The sequence below is a fragment of the Python bivittatus genome, unplaced genomic scaffold (genome assembly GCF_059951505.1).
Source record: "Python bivittatus isolate LINGU-HERP-01145 unplaced genomic scaffold, Pbiv_v1 ctg000590_np1212, whole genome shotgun sequence".
NCBI lineage: Eukaryota > Metazoa > Chordata > Lepidosauria > Squamata > Pythonidae > Python > Python bivittatus.
The window spans coordinates 14,285,551-14,309,703 of record NW_028277086.1 but is presented as its reverse complement, the minus strand read 5'-3'; the positions used below and the strand labels follow the sequence as shown (position 1 = coordinate 14,309,703).

The 24,153-nt window shown below is 38.8% G+C and overlaps 1 protein-coding gene across 3 annotated transcripts in view; it reads right to left on the bottom strand.

Annotated features, from left to right (window-relative positions):
- SAMD12 (sterile alpha motif domain containing 12) overlaps positions 1 to 24,153 on the bottom strand; it is a 207,910-nt gene that overhangs the window by 13,088 nt on the left and 170,669 nt on the right. Inside the window, exons 5-6 of one of the 3 annotated variants that reach the window (XM_015887237.3) lie at positions 11,940 to 12,022; positions 9,046 to 10,098 (exon numbers count right to left, since the gene is read on the bottom strand). The exons of 1 other annotated variant lie outside the window; for it this stretch is intronic. In XM_015887237.3, coding sequence (XP_015742723.1) covers positions 10,084 to 10,098; positions 11,940 to 12,022 — 98 coding nt within the window. In that variant the 3' untranslated portion in view covers positions 9,046 to 10,083. Of the gene's footprint in view, positions 1 to 9,045; positions 10,099 to 11,939; positions 12,023 to 24,153 lie in introns of those variants that run through there. One more of the 3 variants, XM_025163490.2, reaches the window with a different exon arrangement.

Below are 24,153 nucleotides of genomic sequence, written 5' to 3'. Positions count from 1 at the left end.
AGAAACAGCAGATGTTCAAAGAAAGAAATGTTCAGTGCAAATGGCAGCCAAATGTTTCTCTCAAAAGATCAGCACCAGCTTCTGATGCTGGTTCACTGCCAGCCACTGCTGTCTTAGGAACATAATTGCTCTTCGCAGCTCAGGATCTTCCTGAGAACATTGTCATTCTACAGTCACATTTTATGGTTTGCTTGGTTTTAATACATGTTACATATGTAGTGTGCAGCATCAAACCATTGCTGTTTGCAAAACATGGTCAGTGACTTAGCACATGGTGTGAGCCCAACTAATTATGCCTTATCCAACAAACTATGGTTCAGCAAGCCACAGCTTAGCATAATGGGTGTACTTGCACACAGTGCTATTATACTGACGATTGTATCTGAATGAGTAGCTTGTGTGAAATGCTGTCCTGCAAAGAACATGTTCTTGGACATGTCATGCATCTGAAAATGGGGATTGTCTATGATCTGAGAAGGGAGATTGGTAGTGAAGAATTGCCTAGGAAAGCTCTTCCAGAAGGGTGTGGTTGAGAAGAACTGTGTGTAGGATGTTCCCACTCAATGTACTTATTTGTTAGATTGATATCTCACCTTTCCCCAGGGAGCTTCAAGCAGCATACATAATACTTTCTCCTCCTATTTTCCCTGTTGGGCGGAGAGAATGAATGGTTTCCGTAGTAGAAAGTAAAACAGAACTAGTCTTTCAGATATAGCATGTCATATTATGCCAGTAAATGCTTATATATATTAAATATCCGTTCAATTAAATATTAAGTATTTAAGTCCATTTGCATAACAAGAAGAAAAAATGGGGAATTCCACATAGAAATGAATATGTGCAAGTCAGATGTCTAAACAGTCCTCTGATTAAAACGTACTGATTGTGGGTGAACCTGAACCTGGGCCTCCCTGTTCCCAGACTTGTATGTTAATCATTGCTTGCACTGGTTCCTTATCTATTCTTTATTACACTTTATTACATGGATGGGGAAGGCCTGTCTTGCTAAGGGTCTGTTTAGGAAGCAGAGCAACTGCAGATCAGAGAGTATAATGCTCAAATAAACTCTACATGTGAAAAAGCCCCACAATTATTCATTGAAAGTCAACATTACAGCAGAGAGTTAGTTCAGGTCCACATCCTAGCAAGAATATCTTAGAAACTGAAACTCTTGAGACTGCACAGGGCACCATCGTACTGAATGCTATGCTGGCATTTAAAACCAGTCTGAGTCACAACATCCCTTTCAAAGTTATTTAACATTATTCGCTTTATGAAGACGAAACTCAAATCTCAGATCTATTGAAAGTAGGAAACAGTTTTGCCCGGGTGGTTTATATTTATGGAAATGGCTGGGTCTTCTGCATGAGGTGTTTGATTCCGCGGCAGCCTTCAGGAAAAAAAATGCTGACTTCGCCGTCACACTCTTAAAGGCCTTTTTGCTCAACAAACACATTGCAGCAAACAGCATTTTCTGGCACAGAGAATGGGTTGGGCAATCTTTAAGGAAGTGCATTTCTTTATTGCACATGTTAAGGCTTTCACTCCATTTTAACTTTTATGAGCATGACAAAGAACAAAGAGCGAGGGTTTAAACGCTCGCGATCTGCTAGCTGTGCCGTTTATCCTCAGTCAATTTCACACCACTTGCAAAACACCACCGGGATATTTCTTTCGAAAGCATCAGATCCCTTTAAGATATTCTGGGAGTTTTACATTAAAAACATGCCAAATTTCAAAATTATAGAAGCGCAACCCTCCTTATATTCCGTAACACGTTCATTATTTTTCGAGGTCATGAAAATGGCTCAGAGTGATAGGAGAACTTGTGGCAGATCTCATGACTGGCAGGTAATGGGTGAAGTGAGTTGAATCTTCTTCACACCAGCCACTCCATACCACGACTTCCATTCTCAGATTTTTATTGTTTTGCCAAGCTCAAGCACTTGGAAAGAAAATAGTGGCCTTGGTTCATCAACATACTAAACCACGGTGATTAATTTTGCTTGGTATGTTATGTGAAGCAGGGTTAAGGTTGTCTTCCAACCACTGAAGTTTGTAAATCATCATTTATAGCTTAGTATACTGTGCAAATTGTGGTTTATTTTTGCTTACACCATTAGCTTCTTGAAGTACGCTATCGATTAACCATATTGTAGGTGGTCTACTGACCATAGTTTGGGAATTAATGCACTAAGTCATAATGTGCTTTGGTTTTTGACTTAACTGGTATGTGATCCCATTCATTAAGGCTTAGCAATGATTTGTGAACCATGGCTTATTAAACCAATACATAAAAGCCTTGCTTAGAGTAATATGTTACTCAACTTTTCATCAGTTGAAATCTTGAATCTCTGGGAGAGGACCAAAACTTTTCCACCTCTGGTGAAAAAAATCCTGTTTTTTTCCCTTGCAACTTAGCGTCCTCCATTTTATCCCCTGTTCAAATGAATTGATTCTTAAGCCAGTTTACTCCACTGGACTTAGGCAACTGTAGAGAATGGCCACCCATACGTTGTGCTAAGCCAGGATTTCATTCTGTGGCATTCCAGATGAACTAGAATTCCCGGCATCCCTAGGAAGTATGGCCAGTGGTGAGATATGCCTGGGACCTGTACTTCCATAGCATCTGGAATGCCATCCATTGCCTATCTCCATGCTAAACCTCTCTTTAATCTCTTTTACTCAGCTAGCCCCCATGGCCTAGTTCACACACAATAATATACTTAAAACCACAATTTACAAAACAGAACTATTTGGTTAATATATTATGCTAAGCCCAGACCCATATAGCCCAGCAGTATGTATGAACCCAGCCGCACAATACATCAGAGCGGTGTTGCTGACTGGGGCCACCACTAGCCCTAGTGAAATCTAGACCACCACTAGAAGGTACTAGATATTTAGACTTTTCTGGGTTCTAATGTCCCTTAGGACAGAGGGAGAAGGAGAGCCACACAGCTGCTTCTTCCCTGCTGCCTCAGCAGGTCTGACCCCATGAGGGTCTCCTCTTCCCTCCTCAGTTACCCAGAGTGTTTCTTCCCCCTCCTGTTGAAGTGTTAAGACTTCTGCCTTTTGGTTACAATGGCTGATCCGGGAACAGCAGCAGGAGAAGCAGCTCCTTCTCATTCATTCAGTCTCTCCTTCCTTCCCTGCTCCCCTTCTCTGCTATCATGTCTGGGGCGTAAAAAATCAGATGACTACTAGAAGTGGTAGCAAAGAAGAAAATAAACTCTCCTTGTTGCCGTCTTGAGCTCACCCAGATTTTTGCAGCCCATATAAACGGCAGCCCCATTTCTGACCTACATGGTTTAGGTACTCCGGAATGCATAGCACTGGATATACACAGATTTCTTTTTAAGGAAAGCATGTCTGCAGTGATCCACATTATCTGAAACACCCAAGTTTCATAATAATACCCTTGCATGCCCTCCTCAAAGAAGCTGATTGTCAAAAAAGAGAGGATGGACTCACAGTAGCTGTGTTCACACGGCACATATAACTTGGTAGCAGAATTAACTAATTGTGTGGGTCCATGCAAGACCTTGAATCATAAACTAAATGACGAGGTTAAGTTGCACAATGTGCAGTCACATACTGAAACATGCACAAAAAAACAAGTACAGGTAGTCCCCAGTTTAAGAACGAGTTCCTCTCCCAAGGTCTGTCCTTAAGTCGAATTTGTACATAAGCCAGAACAGTATTATTGTATCATACTGTATAAGTAGCATTGCGTGATTAACTCAAACTGTTGTGTATTTAACTCAAATCATTGTGTATTTAACTCAGATTTTGCTACAATAGACTCCATTCTATGAGTCATCCTTAAACCAGGTGTAACCAAGATTAAAACCAGGACCACCTGTAACCAAGATTAAAACCAGGCTTAGCCTTTTTTATGAATGCAGCCACTAAATTTGTAACTAACCTGGCTAACATGTTTATGAACACAACCAGAGAGTATCTACTACAGAACTACATGAAAATGTAATGACAGTTTTCTCAGTGACATCACCATTACCTTCAGGTTTCTTTCTACATCAGTTCTAAATTATGGGTGTTGTTATATTTCCTGCTTGGAATTCTAGAAAGCACAACAAGGACCATACAGGTAGTCCTTATTTAGTGACCACAATTGGGACCAGCAACTCAGTCATTAAGCAAAGTGGTCACTAAGTGAAACTGCAACTGTGTCTGTGATCTTACTTCAGCTTTCCTTTGCTTTACAGACCTGCGAAGGTTGTAAATGCGAGGATTGGTTGCAAAGTTACTTTTTCATCACCGGTGTAACTGCAAATGGTCACTAAACAAGGCAATGACTAAACAAGGACTGCCTGTAGAAGACTGCAGGTCCCTGTGCCTTGACTCTGTCTCTGTGTCTATACAAACCACTATACAAACCAGATGCACACCCTTAAATTATTTCATCATCTCACATTTGTCAATGGAGATTCATTGGAAGTTTTCCAGGTAAGAGTGAAATGGACAAATATTAATGTTTACCAGGAGCTCAGATCTAACAGGTGTGCATATATCTTAGTTACAAAAATTCAATTTACACACTGGGGAAGTTTGTTTAGATATTGTTAGGGCTTGAACAGAGTGCTATGGTTGATAGCAATGGAAGAGAAGGTGGTGGCAGTGATACATTTGAGGTATTCCCTTCCCCAAAATGTGCATTTGTTCTACTGCATGTAAGAACAATTCTCTTTAAACAAGCACTGCTGTTGCTTAATTTTATTCACTGCCTGTTAGTTTTGGCACTCTGAATTTTTGTTTTTAGCTTGTAAAAGGGCATTTAATTACTGGTTCTTGTTTTTTTGTTTTTCATCTTCCAAAAGCCATTCTAAGCCACTCTTTTTGGAGGGGGAAAGAGGCCATACATTCCCTCAGTAAATTATGCATACACTTTTCACATAAAGCATATAACAGACTGCTCTAGATCTGCTCTTGTAATGTGAAAGATATTCAAAAGTACCCTGCTTGAACATTAAACACCTGATTATAGAAACAGTTTATACCGTTTCTAATTTCTAAAATTCTATTTTAATTTCTGTTTGGAATTGCTATTTTTATTTTCAGCTTTTTGTTGCTTATTTCATTAGAGTGAAAATCCAGTTTCCCCGCCCTCCATCAACAGAAATGTAGCAACGTCGGATGTATTGCTCAAAATAATATCAATAGAAAGTGAGTAAACACTGCTAAGCCTTTCTTTTCCAAGAAAGAAAGAAATTGCAGTTGGAGGTGGCTCATTAAGTGGAGCTTCTTTCATTTCTACTAATGGCTACAAATGCTCATTATCAATTACTGAACTCCGAATGAGCAAACAAAGCAGGGCTAATGCATCACAAAAGAGAGTTTGTTTGGCTGTTTTGACAGCTGTAGTTTGAATCATAGTACAAGAGCTCCAAATGGTATCCCATAATCTACACTGTTGCAACAGCAGTTAAATGGGATCAGAGCCAGCCTTAAACTGATATTCTCTCTCTGCTCAGAAGCAGGTAAGTGAAAGTTATTGTTGTGTGAAAAGGATCAGCTTATCAAAACTGGATCCTGACCCAGCTTGATCTGCTGCTAAAAGGCTGCCTTAGTGCCATGGTCTGGAGTCCCTCCTATTACACCAAAACCAGCTGGCCAAGGTAATGTGCTAGGGCCTCTGAGTATCCAAGTGTAATGCATAGGGCTACTCTACCTGGACTGCCAAAATCCAGAGGACCGCTAGATTGAAGCACTTAGTTTTCTGTATCTCTTTTCTGTCCTCTAGTGATCATCTGGAGTTTTGCAGCCCAGATGTAATAGCCCTAGTGATGCCTCAATTGCTTTTCCTGTTTTTCTCTGGCTTCTAATCCCTCCCAAAGCCATAATAGGTTCAGAATTAATGCCAGATTAAGTTAAACTTCTCTTTCCTATAATTCATGCATTTTTCCTGGGCAAGCCATTAACACTGGATAAAGAAAGATGAAATAATAATTTCCCAATGCCTGATGAATAGGCATCGTTAAGGGCTGGGGATTTTTAGGATTTTATGGTAGTGAAAGAACTGATTGGTGGTGAACATGTAATGGAAAAATGACAAATTGATCCTCTGGGTTTTAGAAGAAGACATGGTGGACTTGAGTTGGAATATAAAGATACATTGGAAATGTCTGGCAATTTGTCTGGAACCATTAACCTGAAACCTTTTATATGGTTGTGTAATTATAGAATGGAAAATTTGCAGTGACCTTATCAGTGTCCACAGGGTTTCACCATTTGGTACAACGTTCCTTTCCCACTTCTGAAGGACTTTGAGAGAGCAACCTGGTATGTCATCTGCAGAAGTAAATAATCAGACTGGCAAAACTGTGAAATTTATTTTAATTTGGAGTACTTGGTTGCGATGCCCAAAAGGGCACCCACGGTAATAAAATCATCATTGTCTGGAATTTAGTAAGACTCCACAGCCTGATCTCAACAGAAGCTACCCAGACACTCAACAAGAGAAGGCTAGATAGGAGTCTGTATTGAATAATAGGATGAAGCCACTTTAAACACTCAATTGTCCTCTGCCAATATAACAGCACAGACCCCTCCTGAACCCACTGTGGTTCAATCCCCAGCACTTCTTTGTCCCACCTTTCCTGCAGCTGAACAGACATCTTGCTTTGCACTTCTCAGGCTTGACACTAGGGGCTGTGCATGGGTAACATAATTGATATTTCTGCTCTGAGAAACTGAAGGTCTCAATTTACAAGTTAACCCCCACATCAGAGAAGCTCTTCTAGATGTAGACATGAGGATTCAGAAACAGCATGGACATTCTTAAGATGAGGCAGTATCATTCCTATACCTTTCCTTCTTCCCCATTTACAGTCATAAGATTGGTTAGCCTACGTATTTCACTTTGCTCATACTTGAAAGTTTTGTAGCTCTATTTGTGATCTCATTTGCTAGTCATTTTCTCCCCCTGCCCCCGTTCCCAATTTCTTTTGGTCTTTCGAATAGATAATATGCCTGTAGGCAGCGCCTTGTTATATCAACTGTGTAGTGCCTAGGTCTTTTCGGCACATTAAAAAAATGCTTTGGCTTTTCATCCTAACATAAGCCTGATGCAGTGCCAGCCAGCCTAGAGGATGCCTGAAGCTTTGTAGTCAACACAGAGAGTCTAAGCAGTACCTTCATTTGCAAAATGGAAACACTGTGTTCTTTACTATCTCCTGAGTAGCTTCTTTCACCCAACATTATTTTGATAGATAGATGATAGACAGACAGACAGACCAGAATTCTGAAGTTCACTCACATTACCAATTTATCCCATTCTGTGTTTACTTCACATACATCTAACCTACTCCTCACAACTAGTTCACCTGGTGCTCTTTCTGGTTTTTTTCCCCCCATTCTGAAAGCTTTTTATTCCATTACATAATTGGGATATGGTAGTTATAGAAAGAAAAGGAACGAACTATCTTAGAGGTGGACCTGGTTAAACCAAACCATTCCACGTTATAACATTGTGGAGATCTTCAAAAACATAGCTGATTGCCTTCTTGAAGATAGGTACACCTAAAGCAGGTCATTTATTTTAATCAGAATTAAAAGTGTAGGATAATTCAGGGCTGGGAAACTAGGGGGGTTTTTTGTTTTTGTTTATCAATAGCTAAATTCCTTCAAGAGAATCTGTTGTGGGCCACATGATAATGATGATTTGAGTCAAAGCCAATTTTGGTGAGTCCAAAGCAAAATATGAACAGGTTAATCTCTTCTTCCAACTCATTTCCTATCTCTCTCCCTCTGATCTTTCTCCACACCCACTGTATTGCTAGGAAAGAGACAGTAATCTAAACTGACTGCTTATAAAGAGATGTTGAAATTAGACTGAGGAGTTAATTTATAGCTCTAATCCCTAAACAGGATAAGTCCCAGTGATACAAAAGTCTTTCCCTTTCTAAGGAATGCCTCTATTTTACTTGGGGTCACAGCCAAGACTAAGAATTACACCTTGCCTTCAAGCAGCATTGAGTCTAGCTCTGCTTCCCATCCTTGAATCATCACCAGAAATGTTAAACTGAAAAAAGCTCAAAGTACAATAAGTGGGGGGGGGGGAGAGAAAAGGGGAGGCGGTTGGGGAGGGGAATCAAATCAACTCCTTCTTTGATTAGGGAGTCATTTCTAGATTATTGAAGAACACACAAAGGGTGTTGTCTCATGTTACACCATATAACTGACATTGAACTGAACATCTTGTACTTAAAAAGTTGGCCTTCTTGGATTGAAAAGTGCATCTGACTTGCCAGTGCATGTGGACGCACCCAACTGCACCTCTTTTTGAAACTACTTTTTGGAAAAGGAAGGAATGCTTCAGAAAACCTGCTTACTACTTTGAAACACTAGAATTGTTTAAAGCTATCATGGGCCAGCATTAACCCAGGAGATCTTTCTTCCTCCTCCATGTTAACAGCCTTCCCAAGTTCTGGAGATGCAGATTATATGCACAAACTATTCCAAGACATTTTTGCTTCTTGAGATGGAACATCAAATGTATTTCATCATGACTGTCCAACATTAAGTACACAAATTGATCCAGTCATTCTGTCACATGGAAGAAAACCCCGTAAGTTTTTCTCTTAGTAAAAATGTAGCCATCAGTCAAACAGCTGGGAATCGACTGCCTCTTTTTTTAATAATAACAATTTTTATTAAAGTTTAAAAATACAAAGATAAAAACTAATACAAACTAAGAAAATATAAAAAAAGTAAAAGGAGAAAATAAAAAGTACAGAGAAAAAGAAAAAGAAAAATATACAAAGAAAAGAAGATATATAAAAGAAATTACTTCTCCAATCATCAAGACAAGTACAAACAATTTCAGTAACATCACCTTCTCTGATACTACAAGAGATCTCTTCTTCCCATATCTCATTTCTTATCTATAAGCAAATTATAAAGCCTCATCATTCAGTCCTAATCAGCAAACATCCATTAAGAGTTACCAGAAATAACAACATATATATATATATATATATATATATATATATATATATATATATAAAAAATAAATCAGTCACATATTCCTTTCCTTTCCTTTTAACATAGTAACTTATCATTTTCTCTAAAAAGACAACCAAAAAAAAATCTCTTCTTCTCATATCTCATCTCTTATCTATAAACCAATCTTCAAAGCCTTGTCATTCGAACCTTGTCAAGAATAATCCATTCAGAGCTACCAGAAACAACATATTAAGGATCCTGATCTTTAGTACCTCCAAATAGTGTCCCACGACTTAATTTCTTATCATTTTTTTTGCCTTCTCTCAGAAGCTCCACAAGGTTAATACTTACCAGAAAAGCAACATCCATATTTTAACTTTAATCAAATAAGCCAATTTTGTAATCCTTTACTTTTAACACCATATCTTATTACTTTCTCTGAAAATACAACAAAAAATATATTCTTCCCATCTTATCTATAAACCAGTCTTTAAATCCTCATCATTCAGTCCTGGTCAAGAAAAACCCATTAAGAGCTACAAGAAATAACATAACATATATTTTAACCTTGATCAAATAAGCCAACTTTATATTCCTTCTTTTTACTTTTAAAAATCTTGATGTTTATTCCCTTTAAATAATGTCCCAAAAGATGCTGCTTTTCATTTTCTCTTTGTCTTTTCTCAGGAACTCCTTCATAACTATGACACATCTCTTTTGTAACTCCAAGATAATAGAGTTGTCCAAGTCACTCTTCTGATTTATTATTTGTATGTCCCTTTTGGTTATTAAGACATCAGCCGGTTTCATTTGTAAATCCAGTATAACATCTTTCATATCAGTCTTGTAGCTTGTCATTTTAAATCCAAATCTGAAACATCATGATTATCAATTGTATCCCCTTCTATCTCCTCTTTTAAACCCATTTTTATGGTAGCAGACAGTCTTAAAAGAAATTTCTGAGTGCATTGTTCCCAAATATCTTTGAATTCTTCCAAAGTAAAAAATCTTTTCTCTATCCTGTATTAGTGGGTCTCTTCTCCTTTAATTATAATCTTTAGTTCTTTCTGGTTGCCTCTGGTGTTCAGACTTCAAAGCCTCCTCTTAAGTTTTTCTCTAATCCACATTTTCCTACGGAAAGATTTCTTACACTTAGATTCAAAATCTTCATATATATTTTAATAGGGCTTTATACAACCCACAGGAAGGATTCTTATATTTAATTTCAAAATCTTACTTCCAATCCATCTGACCCCTTAGTCCATTTGTAACTTTCCAAAATCAATGTTCTAATCACCCTTTGGCTGTTTATTCCAGAATATACAGTGTGTGTGTGTGTGTGTGTATGTATGTGTGTGTGTGTGTGTGTGTGTGTATATATATATATATATATATATATATATATTTAAGTTCTTAAACTTACATGAAACTTCTTTCACTAAGGATTGAAGAAGAACCACCTGGTGTGATGAAACTTGTCATTCTGAAGGTTTTTAATATCCAAAAGGCAGTTAACAAGCAATTTCCATAAGTGATTAAGAACGAAAGTGGGCGAACCCAGTGTCGGTTTGAAGACTCCAAACCACTGCTTGGGCAAACCTGACTCTCCCTCAGCTCCTAGAGCTCTAAAACCCACCAGAGACCACTATTTTATGCCCTCCTTGCAAGGAGCCTCTGTATGGAGTGCTTATGGGCAATCCCAGGTCTTTCCCTTTATCTGGAGAGGCACCAATCCTGTGGAAGAAAGTGGAGCTGTCTTCAGTCTGCCACTGCTTCCCTGAAAGTCCTTGGAATCTGCTGCCTGTTTATGTCTGAAAAGATGCCTGGGATGGGCAATAGGGAAGAAAGTGTCTGGAAGGGATTCTGAGCCAAAATGGATGACTGGGCAATGCTAAAGGCAGAATTCTCAACTGAAGAAACCATTTTTCCAGTCTAGCAGGTTGCATCTCGTGTTTAGCCTCATGTTGTTCAGCCCCCCTTCAATCCTAACAATGCCACAGACTAGGAAGTTGAATTCAGTGGTCCTTATTTCTATTTCACAATCTGCATTGCCATAATTCTTTTAGGTGGACTCAGAATGATGCTATAAAAAGATGGCTTTAGTAGGACAAATTTCTGAGAAATAAGTGATCGACTCCATCTGAGAATGGAATATTCCTTCTGCTGCCTCCAGTCACATACATGCATGTTCCTTCAGCTGTGATGAATTATATCTCCTACTTGCACAGCAGATAGAATGGTTAAGTGACAAAAATAGAAAAAGTCTCTCCTTTACTGAGAATATATTTATCAATCATGTCCCATCAAAATTGTGTGATGTGTTCCATGAAGAGCAGTGTTAGAAAACTTTCTTGAGTGGGCTTGCTTAGAAATACGAATTTGCCTTTCTGTGGCATTTTTTAAAACTTATTAGTACAAGCTTTGATTGGATGGCTTTCAACTAGAATCCATCTACAGAGCATTTCCATCCTGCCAATTCCACAAAAACATTGCTGGAATTTGTAAAATTTATGCAGGAAGTTCATTTCAAGATGGACAAGTTTCAAGCAAGGAAGGTATGGCTCTTCTGGATTTACAGTAATTCTCAAACTCTTTACCAGCATGCCAAGCGAGAACCACCAATGTGGCATGAGAAATAAGATAATTAACTAATTAGAACAGAGGTGTGAAAACTTTAGAGGCTTTTGAACTTTCATCATTACCCCATATTGACATCCTGGGTGATCATGGTGTGACTTGGAGCACGGCAATATCTGGAGGGCTATAGATTGCCTACAATTGCACTAAAAGTCATCTCAAGTGACCCATCAAGGGAGCAGGCTGTTCTCTTGCAACAAATCTTGTTTCGCTTTCTTTCAGCTATCTCCATAGAGGGATCAGTGAGCAATTCTATCCACCTCAATTATGACTAGATTATCCAACTTTCACTGATGGGAGATAGAGAGTGAGCAAGAGAGCACACAATTACTCACCTTCTGAAGAGGCTGCAAATTTGGTCTCTGTACAAGGTGTTGCTCTGCATATGCCACCTTCCAGTCAGGAGATTTAGAAAATTCTGAAGGGTACATAGAAAAATGGATTGAGATAAGAATGGTTACTTACCTGTAACTGAGGTATTAGTGGTCATCTGTATATCCACACTGATGGAAATTTGTACCTTCACAGTACTTCAGTAGGAACCTTCTAAAAACTGAAAAATTTGGTGGGACTCAGCAGGTGCACACCTATTCTCCTTAGTCATGAAGAATGACCCAGCAAAACATCAAATCTAGAGACAGAAGCTGATACTGAGAGGACAGTATGCCATGTAAGTACACAGATGACCACTCAAAAAGTTATCATAGATGATAAGTTCTTTTTTATTGTGGTCTCTATGATTCACACTGATAGAGAATAGAAAACTGTATAGCCGGAGGCAGATCAGTGTCTGTTTTTCTAAAAGATGCATCATTCTCTATCTAACTTCTCTCCAATAGCCTAATGAGGGTCCATTGTTTTACCCAGATCACAGCTCTACACAGATTTGGCAAAGAAACTTATTTCAGAAAAGTAGCAGATGTGTGCAGGAAGATGTGCTTAGCTAACAAGTCAAGAGTAGATGCCACTATTTAGAAAAATGTTGGGTTGATATACCAACTTTCTTAGGGAGGACTCCAACTGGCAATAAATATTCTGATAAAAGATGGAAAGGACAATATTCTGACTTGTAAAACAATTTTAGATAAAAAGAATATCTAGTCATATGGCAACCTTTTCTATGTGGAATTTTGTATATGGGATATCTATTCTTAAAGCACATAACTCACTATTCCCATGTGTCTTAGCAATTCAAACCACTTTTTTCCAATATAATGTAACTGAGGCACAGGTTGCTATAAGATCAAACTGTTTATTCATTAAATCAGTAAGGCAAAAGATAAATCCAACCAGAGACTAGGTTTGGAACTTGAGGATGCAAATTAAGTATGCCTTTTAGAAACTTTTTAACCATTGGTTGCAGAAGAAAAAACAAACCCAAGATACCCTAGATGGGAACTCAGTATGTTGAGATGGCTGACAAGTAAACATGTAAAACAAGCCATAGAAAGATCTTAGATTTCAGTGTGTGTGCGTGTGTGTGTTTAAAGATAATATCTGAAGCAGAAAACAGTTCATAGGACTGAACTTCCTTTGGTGGCTGAAAGTGGTAAAATACCCCTTGCTATAACTGGACAGATGAAGCAAACTATGATAGCTTTGGTCAACATGGTATGACAAAAATGTCTTTCCTCCTCTTGAATAGGAAAGGAATGAGCTGAAATGCATAATATTATTCTGTCCATATAAAGACAATCCACAGAAAATTATGATCCAGAACATTGCGCAATAAGTGATGTATGGCAATGCAAATAGCTCAATGTAAAGTTGTCCCCACTCTCAAAACAGACACCAAACAGCAAATGTATCTGATTTCTATTCATTCCATTTCCATGCTGTAGTGTCAATTCAAGCAATTGGACAAAGACCTGTAAATGCCTGTCCAGGTATATAGGCAGAGAGTCCCTTGGAATGCAACCAGCTCCAGAAAGTCTGCTATAGATACCATAAGTTAATACTTTATTCCACTTGCATTTGTTGACTTATCAAATGACTATGATATTGTTCCTGTATAACCTTGCTGCAAAGTTCCTAGTGGTGCCAGACTATCCAATCATGGAAGTTGCTCCTTTATGGAAGCAACTGTCATCACCATGAGCCTTCATACCAATAGAGCAAAGGACAACACCCGCCAAAAATGTGTCCCTGCCCAAAATTTGTCCATGTTTATCTCCTCTCTAGAAATCATCATATCATCTCAGGAAAAAGTGCTAAGAAGTAGAACACAGATCTCCATGGATGGTATCAAAGGTACCAGTATTGAAACAGGTATGTGTGCAGATGAGCAAAAGGAATAGCCATAATGATGGTTGACATATGTTGTAGCTATGAGAGAATGGCCCTTGTCAAAGCTCCCAAAGGCCTGTCTCTATATGTAGGAAGACCATGCCCCTGCCAATATCTATTTGGACACTGGAGCATTTGAATAGGAACAAGTCAACAGTTTTCTAGCGGCAGTCAAATGAAAATTATAGTCATATAGTTTCAAAGCTTCAAGCACAATAGTGCTACTTTAAGTCAATTGTACAAACAGAAGAAACAATAATTCTCTGAGGATGGAAGTACAGGTATACCAGGAGCCGGAGTTTCCCAGGGCTGGGATGTAGAGAATGTAAATGAGCAGTTGTCACTTAGAACTGATTGTGGGAAATGTAAGGCAAGTTTACCATTACTCCATGGAAAATGTGGGAGGAAAAGGTACTGTAAGGCAGGCGATCAGTGTTAACTGTCAAGGGCTATAACCTGTTGGAAAAGGGAATCTGTTGTGATGATAAAGATGCACTTTTAACCATCCCATGCTGAGTTACTGGGAAGCTTTAGCCAAGTTCAAGATTGCCCAAAGTATCTTAATGGTATGTGAGAGACTGGATTCAATTAAATTGAATCTTGAGAAGTCATCATATCACCTTGCCCTATCTCAGTTAAATGGAAGTGGGGTTATAATGGTGATGATCCTTGCCTTTTCACTGCTTTTTGACCTTGGTTAAGATATCTGCAGGATGCTTGGCCAGCATTTTTATGCTTGCTGTGCTCACTAAGGAGCAGTCACCTGGTTTAAGGTTGTTCTTTTATTGGCAACTCTGCCATGCTGATGCTGGGGAAAAGGCTCAAATGGGAGGTGAAATGAAGAAGCACAGGTGCCTGCAATTTTCTCAGGCAGTCTGCTGTTCCACACCACACTATGGTCTTGGTAATCTTACCTTAAGGAAGAAAGTGAATCAGGCATCAAAATTTGCTCAGGCAAAGTGTGTAAGTCTGGGTTGAATATTTTCACATCTTGTTCAGCAATGCTCCAAATGTCTCAACCTTCACATAACTTCACCCTGAAGTCAAGCAGTCAATCCCCTATTTTTTCTCTCCTTCTGAGACTGTTAAACTGATTTTACAATTGAAAAAAAAGGCAAAGCAATTGAGGGTGATTTGACTTCAGCAAATATGTTAAAGGTAAATGTGATTACTCTTTTCTGGACAGCTGAAGTAGATTCATCATAATACCAGTATATATAAAATTGAGATAGGAAGGATCTGGCAAATATTCACTCCATCAGCTTGTTGAGCATGAGAAGTAAAAGTAGTAGATTGGATGATGCAGGACAATATCTCAGTGGAAGAACAAGCTGGGAGCAATATCTCAGGGAGGAATAGTTGACACTTGATCAGTGTCTTATTCCTCAACATTTAATAGAAAAAAATGCATTAATCACCCTCAGGGAACTTCTTTGTTGCCTTCACTGACTTAAAGGCAGCTTTAGATTTGATCTCTACAGATAGTCTATGGGAGAAATTGGATCTATCAATGACAGCTTTTGATGCTGATTATGAAACTGCATGGAAATAATACAGTGCAAATTTACTGTGTCATTTTGGAAATCTTACACCTCCTTTTGGAGATCTTGAACCCTCATTCAAAAAGGGGTAAAGCAAAGGTAGATTTTGGCCCCTTGCATTTTTAATATTTATGTTCGTTTTTTGGTACCAGCATTGACAAAACCTGAGAATCATCCCCACTGTTGGCCAACAGACCTGTTTTGATATCCTGGTGATCACCAATCCTCTCTACAATACAAATGGGCCTGAGATGACTCCTTAAGCCCTTACCCTCTGTTGTGGAAAGACTGGTTGTAGTCACTCTTTCCAGAAAACCTGTCATTGACCATTCCTCCTAGGGAATCAACAAAACAAGGGCCAAACTATGCTATAATTTGTTTACTCAGACTTTCTATGTTAGTAGAACCCACATGTAGCTCTGATCACATGCAGTGGCAAAGAAATGTAAAAATTCAGAAAATCCAAAAAATATGCAAATACTTATTCACAGAACATGTAATGCAGAAACTGTGGTAGTGACCTAGGTTCATCTATTATTACAGCTGGAGAGATCTTTCCCAAAGCAAATCTCATAAATAGTTAGACTGTAGTAAAGGCTTGATGCTGGCAGTGAGAACAAAGTTTCATTTTGCCCTTCTCCCAAGGAAACCAAATAGAAAGAATGCCCATCTGGGAGAGAAGTCTACTGTTAAGAAGTCTATTTCACACATTTCCTACGCAAAGCCTTCAAGGCCATTAACATCAAGATGGTGAAAGGCAGACCAGCTCTATGAAAGTAAACTCTGAAATAAAAAGAACATCCAGAACTGGAAAGAGGAGAGAAAGAAGATAAAAATGAACTAAAGAAAGCAAGCAACAAATAACAGTGCTTTGAGAAAGCAAGTATGGAGGAATATCCTTGAGATATTACCACTGTGTTAGTCAAAGAAGAATTGAGAAGAATGGTGGGAATCCTGTTAAAGATAGGCATGAGGATGATCTCCTGGCAAAAGGTTTAGCCCTAGAATATTCTGACAAATACCCTGTGCAGTGATCCTACTTTGAGTGTAAATCACTGTGACCACAATACAGAAAGTTCTCTTTCTCTCTTCAATAATTCTCACAGACAGGATCACTCTGTAAAGGAACTGGCAGTATAGCCAGGAGGCTCCAGGACTGTCACAAGATCTGGTGGTGCCTCATAAGTAAGATGGCTTTAGATGGGGTCAGGCAGCCTCAAGAAGAATAATCATACATTCTTGTTTCAGAGGAAATTGGTGAGTACCAGTGGAAAAGAATGACTGCCTTTACATTTTGTTTATGGCTTCCTGAGATTCTGTATAAAACAGGATGCTAGACAAGAGAAGTATTTGGCCTGATTCAGCAGAACTTTTCTGGTGAGACTTGTACAGAACCAAATGCATGTTGAGACTCCTGCTGACATTCCTCTGCGGTATAATGATTTATGTCAAAATTATAGTTGATACTCATGTTGGGAGAAATCTATACTTATTCAAGCATTATTCCAGAACTGACAGCTTAACCTCATGCAAGTTTATTCTGACATGATTGATTGATTGATTAATAGATGAAGGGAGATTTTAGAATGAGAAAGCAGAGATTCACTCATGACACTATGCAGTAAGAAACTTACATTTCAGAATACCAAATGTTTTTAGTTTAGTCCATATCTAGATATGTTTATTTGTGTATAACACAGAAAAAAAGCTAGTGTAATGGTCAGATTTGAAGCCAAGTTCAAATCATTGTCAACCATGAAGGCCACCTTGTGACCTTACGCCAGCCTTCCCCAACATAGACACCTTCCAGATCTGTAGACTTTATCTCCCAGAATTCCACAGCCAGCATGGTAATTGAATTGAAGTCCACATATCTAGATACCTGAGTGACTAGGATGAAGTATGCTTGTCACCCTGTCTCAGTTAATTTATTTGCTGGTTTGTTGTAAGGAGAAAATGGAGTGTGTACATTATGGATGCTATGTTATGCTCCTTGGAGGTAAACATACAGTCAAGTGGGGGGCGGGGAGAAGTAAAGTTGTTATTAAGAGTACTATTTGACTAGGTGATCAGAAGTTCAGGAAATACTGCTAGCAAAGAATATATGCTGAAAACTGTTTTCATGGCAACAGGATTTCAGGCCATGTCACTGCACTACGTCAAGAAAACAAACATGTAGACTCAAATACGCTAACTGGCTTGGTGAACAAATAGATTTTATGGAACAGCATCAAGCTGCATTTGATCTCACTTAGTATTTGGCACATTTCTTTAAACAAAAAGATATTTGAAAATGTCAATTAACTGACCATCCACCTAAGATTTCTCGCACAGAGAATGGGATTCTTCTCTTTTACTTTTAGTATTTATCTTTTCTTATTATCATTGTAGCTTCTTGCCCAGAGAGGGGATTGTTAGATGCACATTGTAATAATCTCATGTTTTACACTGGGATTATTCAAAGAGATGTGCTGTAACAATGGAGTTGGGAAGAGTTTTTATTACACACAGACAGCCATTTTTTTCACTCTTACTTGCTCTCTCTATGGAAATGAACTTTCTTAGAATTTATGATTATGACAAGACTTTTAACAGAATGAAAGAATTTGATATAATGACTGTATCTTGATTGCATTAAAAAAAAAGCTAATGAAGGAATATTTTGAACTAACCATTGCTTTTGTTGTGATGCAGAGCTAAGCACAACTGATTTGCTACAATTTGGAATAGCTGTGAAATTGCTATTATAACTGTAACTAAAGGTTTAACTTGTAGATCAAAGTACCCTAAATTGTTAATCAAGCTAGTAAGTAGATTAATCCACATTAATCTATTGTGAGAGCCATTGTAGTGTAGTTAAGATGTACCAGGGTGATGCAGGTTAAAATCCACCCAGGCTCACTGGGTGACTTTGAGCAAGTCGATATTAATTAATATTACAATCAATATTAATTAACATTAAAAGTTCCTTGTGTGAAGAAAATGAAAGAGGGAATACTACTAGGTAGCTTTAAGAAGGGGGGGGGGAGTTAAAATCTGACAAATGCTTCTGTTTATTAATCAGTAAGGACTACTTCTAAATCCACAAAATTAAGAATTAATGTTGCATTTTCTTGAAGCCATTTTGATTCTGATATGCAAGATGAAATGAAAAGGCAATATTCATCTCAAAAAAAATGTTAGATATTGTGTGTTCTTCTGACAAGGAACAGAAATAAACCCTACTAGCAATTCTTTCAATTAACAAATGGCCATGCACATTTAACAAAGAAGAATGGTTCACCAAAGAGCTTTCTGAGGAGATAAGATTCTTGGCAAAGAATAAGAAGTTGAAAACATGAAGCATTTTAATACAGGTGAGGCAGGTCTTTGGGGATGGTTAACTACAACTCCCAGCATCCTTACAACTGATCTTACTGGCTGTGTCCAATGGAGCTATAGTTCATCAACATGGGGAGACCAGAGATATCCTCCAGTTGCTTGAATGAGACAAGCTTAATCAGAGAACCCAGGTCTTGAAGAAAGACTTTTGGTGACCTAGGGTTGGAATCTATCTGTATAAACTATTTAGATTAAGTATATGAGCCTCAGGAAATCCCAGGTCTGGGCAGTTAAAAAGACATGGTGATTACATGCAGTTAGTTTACTTGGTAGGAATACTGATATGATTTGCTAATGCTTCTCCTGGGCTGTTTTTGTTGTAATACACCAGTTTGGGCTATTTTTTGCTGGTCTCTATCCAAATTCTACTTAGATCCAACCCTGGTTGGCTTTTTCAAGATTCATCCATATTGGCTAGGGGTTGCCACCTGCTGCGATGCAATGTCACTTGCTTCTGAGTAAAAACATTGCATTGCTCTGAACTAGATTGTCATGTCTCAACACAGTTTAATTCTGTGATTATTTTCAGGTAGCCTAAGCTGGAGGCAGCCATTATCTCTGTAGCTAATGGATCAGTTCATCAAACAGAAAAAAGAACTCAAATTCTTGATCTTTGTTTCCACAATACCTGCAGCCAATAACATTAGCCTTTGGCGTTGCCAACTATAGTCTGCCATAGCAGGATGTGAAAGCAAAGTTAATCACCCTACACAGCATCAGGAGTAATTCCATTTTGCATATTTGGGGATTTGGACATGTTCTTTCCTCACCTGTTTTGACCTAAGGCTCATTTACAATCCAGGGGATGGCTGTTTGTCAGAAATGGGGGGTGGGCAGGAGTTATATGCACATAAAAAAGTTGGGCAGCATCTCTCCAAATTCTGGAAAAGTGAAATCCTCAAAAGATTCAGCAGCTCAGTTGAAATTACAAAGTACGGACTCTAAAATTAACTTGCTCTGGGATATTTTAAAATAGTAGATTGCTAGTGTCGAGCTGATGGGTGTTCTCCTGCTCCTGATGAAATATAGAAGTGGTCTACTATTACATATATAATTATATATAATATCCCTGCCCAGTCTGTTCCTTCCTAGTTGTAGAATAATAGTCTAAATGCATCCAGACTGGCTGTAGTATCAAAAGGGCATTGCATCATAAAAACCTGCAGGAAACAACAGATAACAAAGGCTAAATACACCCTTTCTCTCCTTTTTTCCCAGACCTGAATCTGCTCTGATCTTCTAGGGCAACTCTGCTTCCCTACACTTCATCTAAAATGGTCTTGAAATAGGGAAGCAACTTGGTGACTCAGTTCATGCAGTACATTAAATAAGCCATGGATTTTGGATTGAGAAGGAGGGAGAGTCCAGGTTTGGCTTGGATGGCTATAAATAAACTTGCTAAGAAACCCAAAACTGTTTATTAAAGGGAAAATGTTCTGAAAGGGTATTATGCACTGAGCTTGCTATCAAATCTTCAGAACTGTTACAAAGGTCAATTCTTTATAGGGTACAGAGAAAAGTGGGTGCTTGAATAACTTCTTTGCCTAGCAGCCACTTCAAAATGATGATGATGATGATGATGATGATGATGATGATGATGATGATGATGATGATGATGATGCAAAGAAGCTGAAGAAGCAGTGGACCATCTAGTTAGCTGCTGCAAGAAGATCGCACAGACTGACCCCAAACAATGGCATGGCAAAGTAGAAAGTTGAAGAAAGAGACAGAGGGGCTAATTTTGGCTGCACAAGGCCAAGCCTCAAGAACAAATGCATATAAAGCCAGAACTGAGAAGACAGCAACAGACAGCAAATGCTGCCTCTGCAAAGAAGCTGAAGAAACAGTGGACCTCCTAGTTAGCTGCTGCAAGAAGATCACACAGACTGACTACAAACAATGGCATGACAAAGTAGCAACAATGGGGCATTGGAATCTCTGCAAGAAATATAATCTGCCTGCAAGCAAGAACTGGTGGGACCACAAAACAGACAAAGTAATAGAAAATGAAGACGCTAAAGTGCTCTGGGACTTTAGAATTCAAATAGACAAGCACCTGCCACATAACATCCCAGACTTAACAATTGTTGATAAGAAAGACAAAAAAGTCTGGATAGTGGACATTGCAATAACTAGAGACAGCGGAACAGAAGAGAAAGTACTGGAGAAAATCACAAAATACAAGGACCTGCAAATAGAAATAGAACGACTGTGGCAAAAGAAAGCAAAGATAATACAATAGTTATGGTAAGGCAATTGGGATTGCCCTAGGTGCAATCCCAAAACATCTGGAGCACCACTTGAAGACCATCGGCATTGACAAAATCACCATCAGTCAATTGCAAAAGGCAGCTGTGATGATACTTTTAATGCCATTAAACAACAACATCTGCCTATCCCAGGTCCTTGGGAAGGACTCAGTAGGTGGACAAAAATGCCAAATCCAGCCTAAACAACAGTTTGTGCGACAAACAATAATAAAACAATGTATATGCCACCTGACTCCCAGATAGTCATCACTCATTCCATTTCTCATCTTGCCACATTTCTAAGAAACTGTTATTAAATACTAATGTTATTTTGTATATACCTTACTCTCGGGTTATCTTTACATGAGGCAGCTAATGAGTTTAACAGAAAAGGTCTCTATTCGGAATACCAACCAACCACAACAACAACAATTATAATAATTTATTTAGGCTCCAGTTTTCCATTCAAACCACATCCAGGCTTCTCCCATCACAAAAAATAAATTAAAAAAATATATTGAAAAAAACTCTCCAAAGATAATTGACATCATTAAAATATCCTAATACTTATAGGAGGAGGCAACCAAACTCAGCACTTAGAAGGACTGCATTTATATCCAAGGAGTAACTCAAGAGAAGCCTTCCTCTTTAGGTCCCATATATGAGTCTCTGAGGATACAGATGGGGTCTCTGCTGCACAACCAAGTTTATAATTGGAGAGACTCTCCCTCAACCATTTATTCTAGTGAGTAGAATTTGGGAGATTTTAGTAGGAAAAGAGGAGAACAAATAGCAAATATATGCTGTTGTGTTTCATTTATTAGATGCATATGCTCTTTTCCTACAGAAGTTCAAGGCAGCTTACCTAGGAATCTCCCTTCATATTATGGCTGTACAAGTAAGGCTGTGACAGATGGGCTGGGAGAGAGTGACTGGACCAAAGTGAGCTTCCTGGGCAGATGGTGGACTTCAGTCCCAATCCATTTAAACACTACACCAGGTTGGTTCTTTTTGCTCCAGTAGCTGGGGTTGGTCTCATAAATCTTGGGGATTTATGCAAGCTTCTTCTTGCATTCTTGCACCAGTTGAAGTAGTTGTCAAAGGAAAAGAGCTTGAGAGCAATCATCACATCAGACTACTTTGCTACCTCTTCCCAACTTGTCCCTGTTAATAGAATTGGAACTGGGGGCAGCGACAGAGGAAACCCTGATTGTTAACTTCATAATGTTTCATGAAATGGCACGGGGCTGGTTACTGCCTCTCCCCAATTATATCTGCCCGTCCCATCAGATCTGGCAGAGAAGGCATGCTGTGGGTCCCGTCTGTCAGGGAAGTACACTTGGCAGGTCCCAGGAGGTGGGTTTTCTGTGCCATGGCGCCTGCCTTATGGAACATTCTCCGCCCCCCGCCCCCCAAAGTCAGGTTAGCTCCATTCCTGCTATCATTTTGGAAGTTCCTCAAGGCCTGGTTATGTCACCAGGCCTGGGGGTCCCAGGGGACTGGTGAGATTTTGAGGTGGCTCCCTTACTGTGGCTAACATCTATCCTCTCTTGTGCCTTGTGCTTTTTCATATTTTTTAAAATCATGATGGTTTTTATATATTTATTGTTTTTTGTGAGATGTGTGGCCATATAAATTTGATAAACAAACAAATAAAAACCTGGAAGCTACTCAGAAGTATGAATCTGGCAAATCACTGAGGTTGGGAAAGGTTGGAATAGCATGTTTATTCAGGAAAACAGGATCCCAGTCCTTCAAACAGAGCTTTACTAGAGCTATCAGATCTGGGTTGTAAAAACCCAGGTGAACACTATGTGTCAGCAAAGAGTTTGAATTTTCTGTATCTCTTTGCTGCCATCCAGTAGTTATCTGGATTTTTGTAGCCCAGAACTGGTAGCTCTAGTAAAACCGTAGAGGTGACCATTCTACTCAGGAGCATGGGAAGGCTTGATATCAGAGATCTCATCATCTGCAGCAAAGAGACAAAGTCAGCTTTTGTTCTCTAACAACCAGCTTGCCACCATATTCCAACATGACAAGTGGAGTGCTAAAGGTACAGTATCCACTGTGCTTGTCATAAGGCACTTCAATCTTTTCCCTTCATGAGGATTAGGTTTTTATGTGAAGTTCCAAATGTCTACAATACCTCTGCCTCACAACAGAATTAAAGCCAGTATCTGGGGTGAAAATCTTAGCATTCTGTTCAGCTCTTTCATGAGACGAAAAACGATTCGAGTGAGTCTCTGTACAATAAGTTATTAGCTGTTTCAGTGTCAACTGTTCTTTTCCATAAGCCCAATTGATTTAAGGTCCCTTCCTTGGCACTTATTCTCAGTGGCTTTTATATTTTCTGGGGCAATCCTTTATCACTAACTAGAAGCCTACTTCACATTGTCTCACTCAACTCTTTCAAGTGGGACACTGCACATCCATAGGTGAGACACTTCCTCTTGGCTCATACCTTTTGTCTTTTGGTGTCACCAGCCTGCCATGCTGGGCATCCCATTTAGCAGCCAATCTGAGCCAGCTTGTTATTTAATATTGTTCTTAAAGAGAGTTCAGCCACTGTATTGATATCCATGCATATAGAGAAACTGAAAAACTCTGAGCCATTTCAAGCTTCACTCATACCAAGACTCAGGGCATTTCCTTCCAATCACCAGTTTTATCAATAGCTTAGACTGCATCACTGAAAGACCTGAAGGGCCACGCTGGGAACAGATCACCTTGGAGAATGTCTATCTATGTGGTTGTTAAAAGTCAATGCCGACTCGATGGTGTGTAATGTTGCAATTCCAGATAAACCAATAAACAAGAACTACTGTACAAAGCTTGTAATCCAAATATCAAAGAGCTTCTATTGTCATTTTAAATTACAGGTTTCTAACCATTATAGCTGTAAAGTCCATACACAAATGGATGCATGTGAGAGAGGTGGCTTAGAAACAAGATTTTCAATTATTTCAAGTGAGTCTGAGCAGCAGGTGTTACTCCTTGCACCTCGTAGGCCTAATGAAACTAGAATAAATTATGCAAAATTAAATTTTAAAATCTAGTAGAATAAACTATTCAAATGCTCTCAACAAGTTACA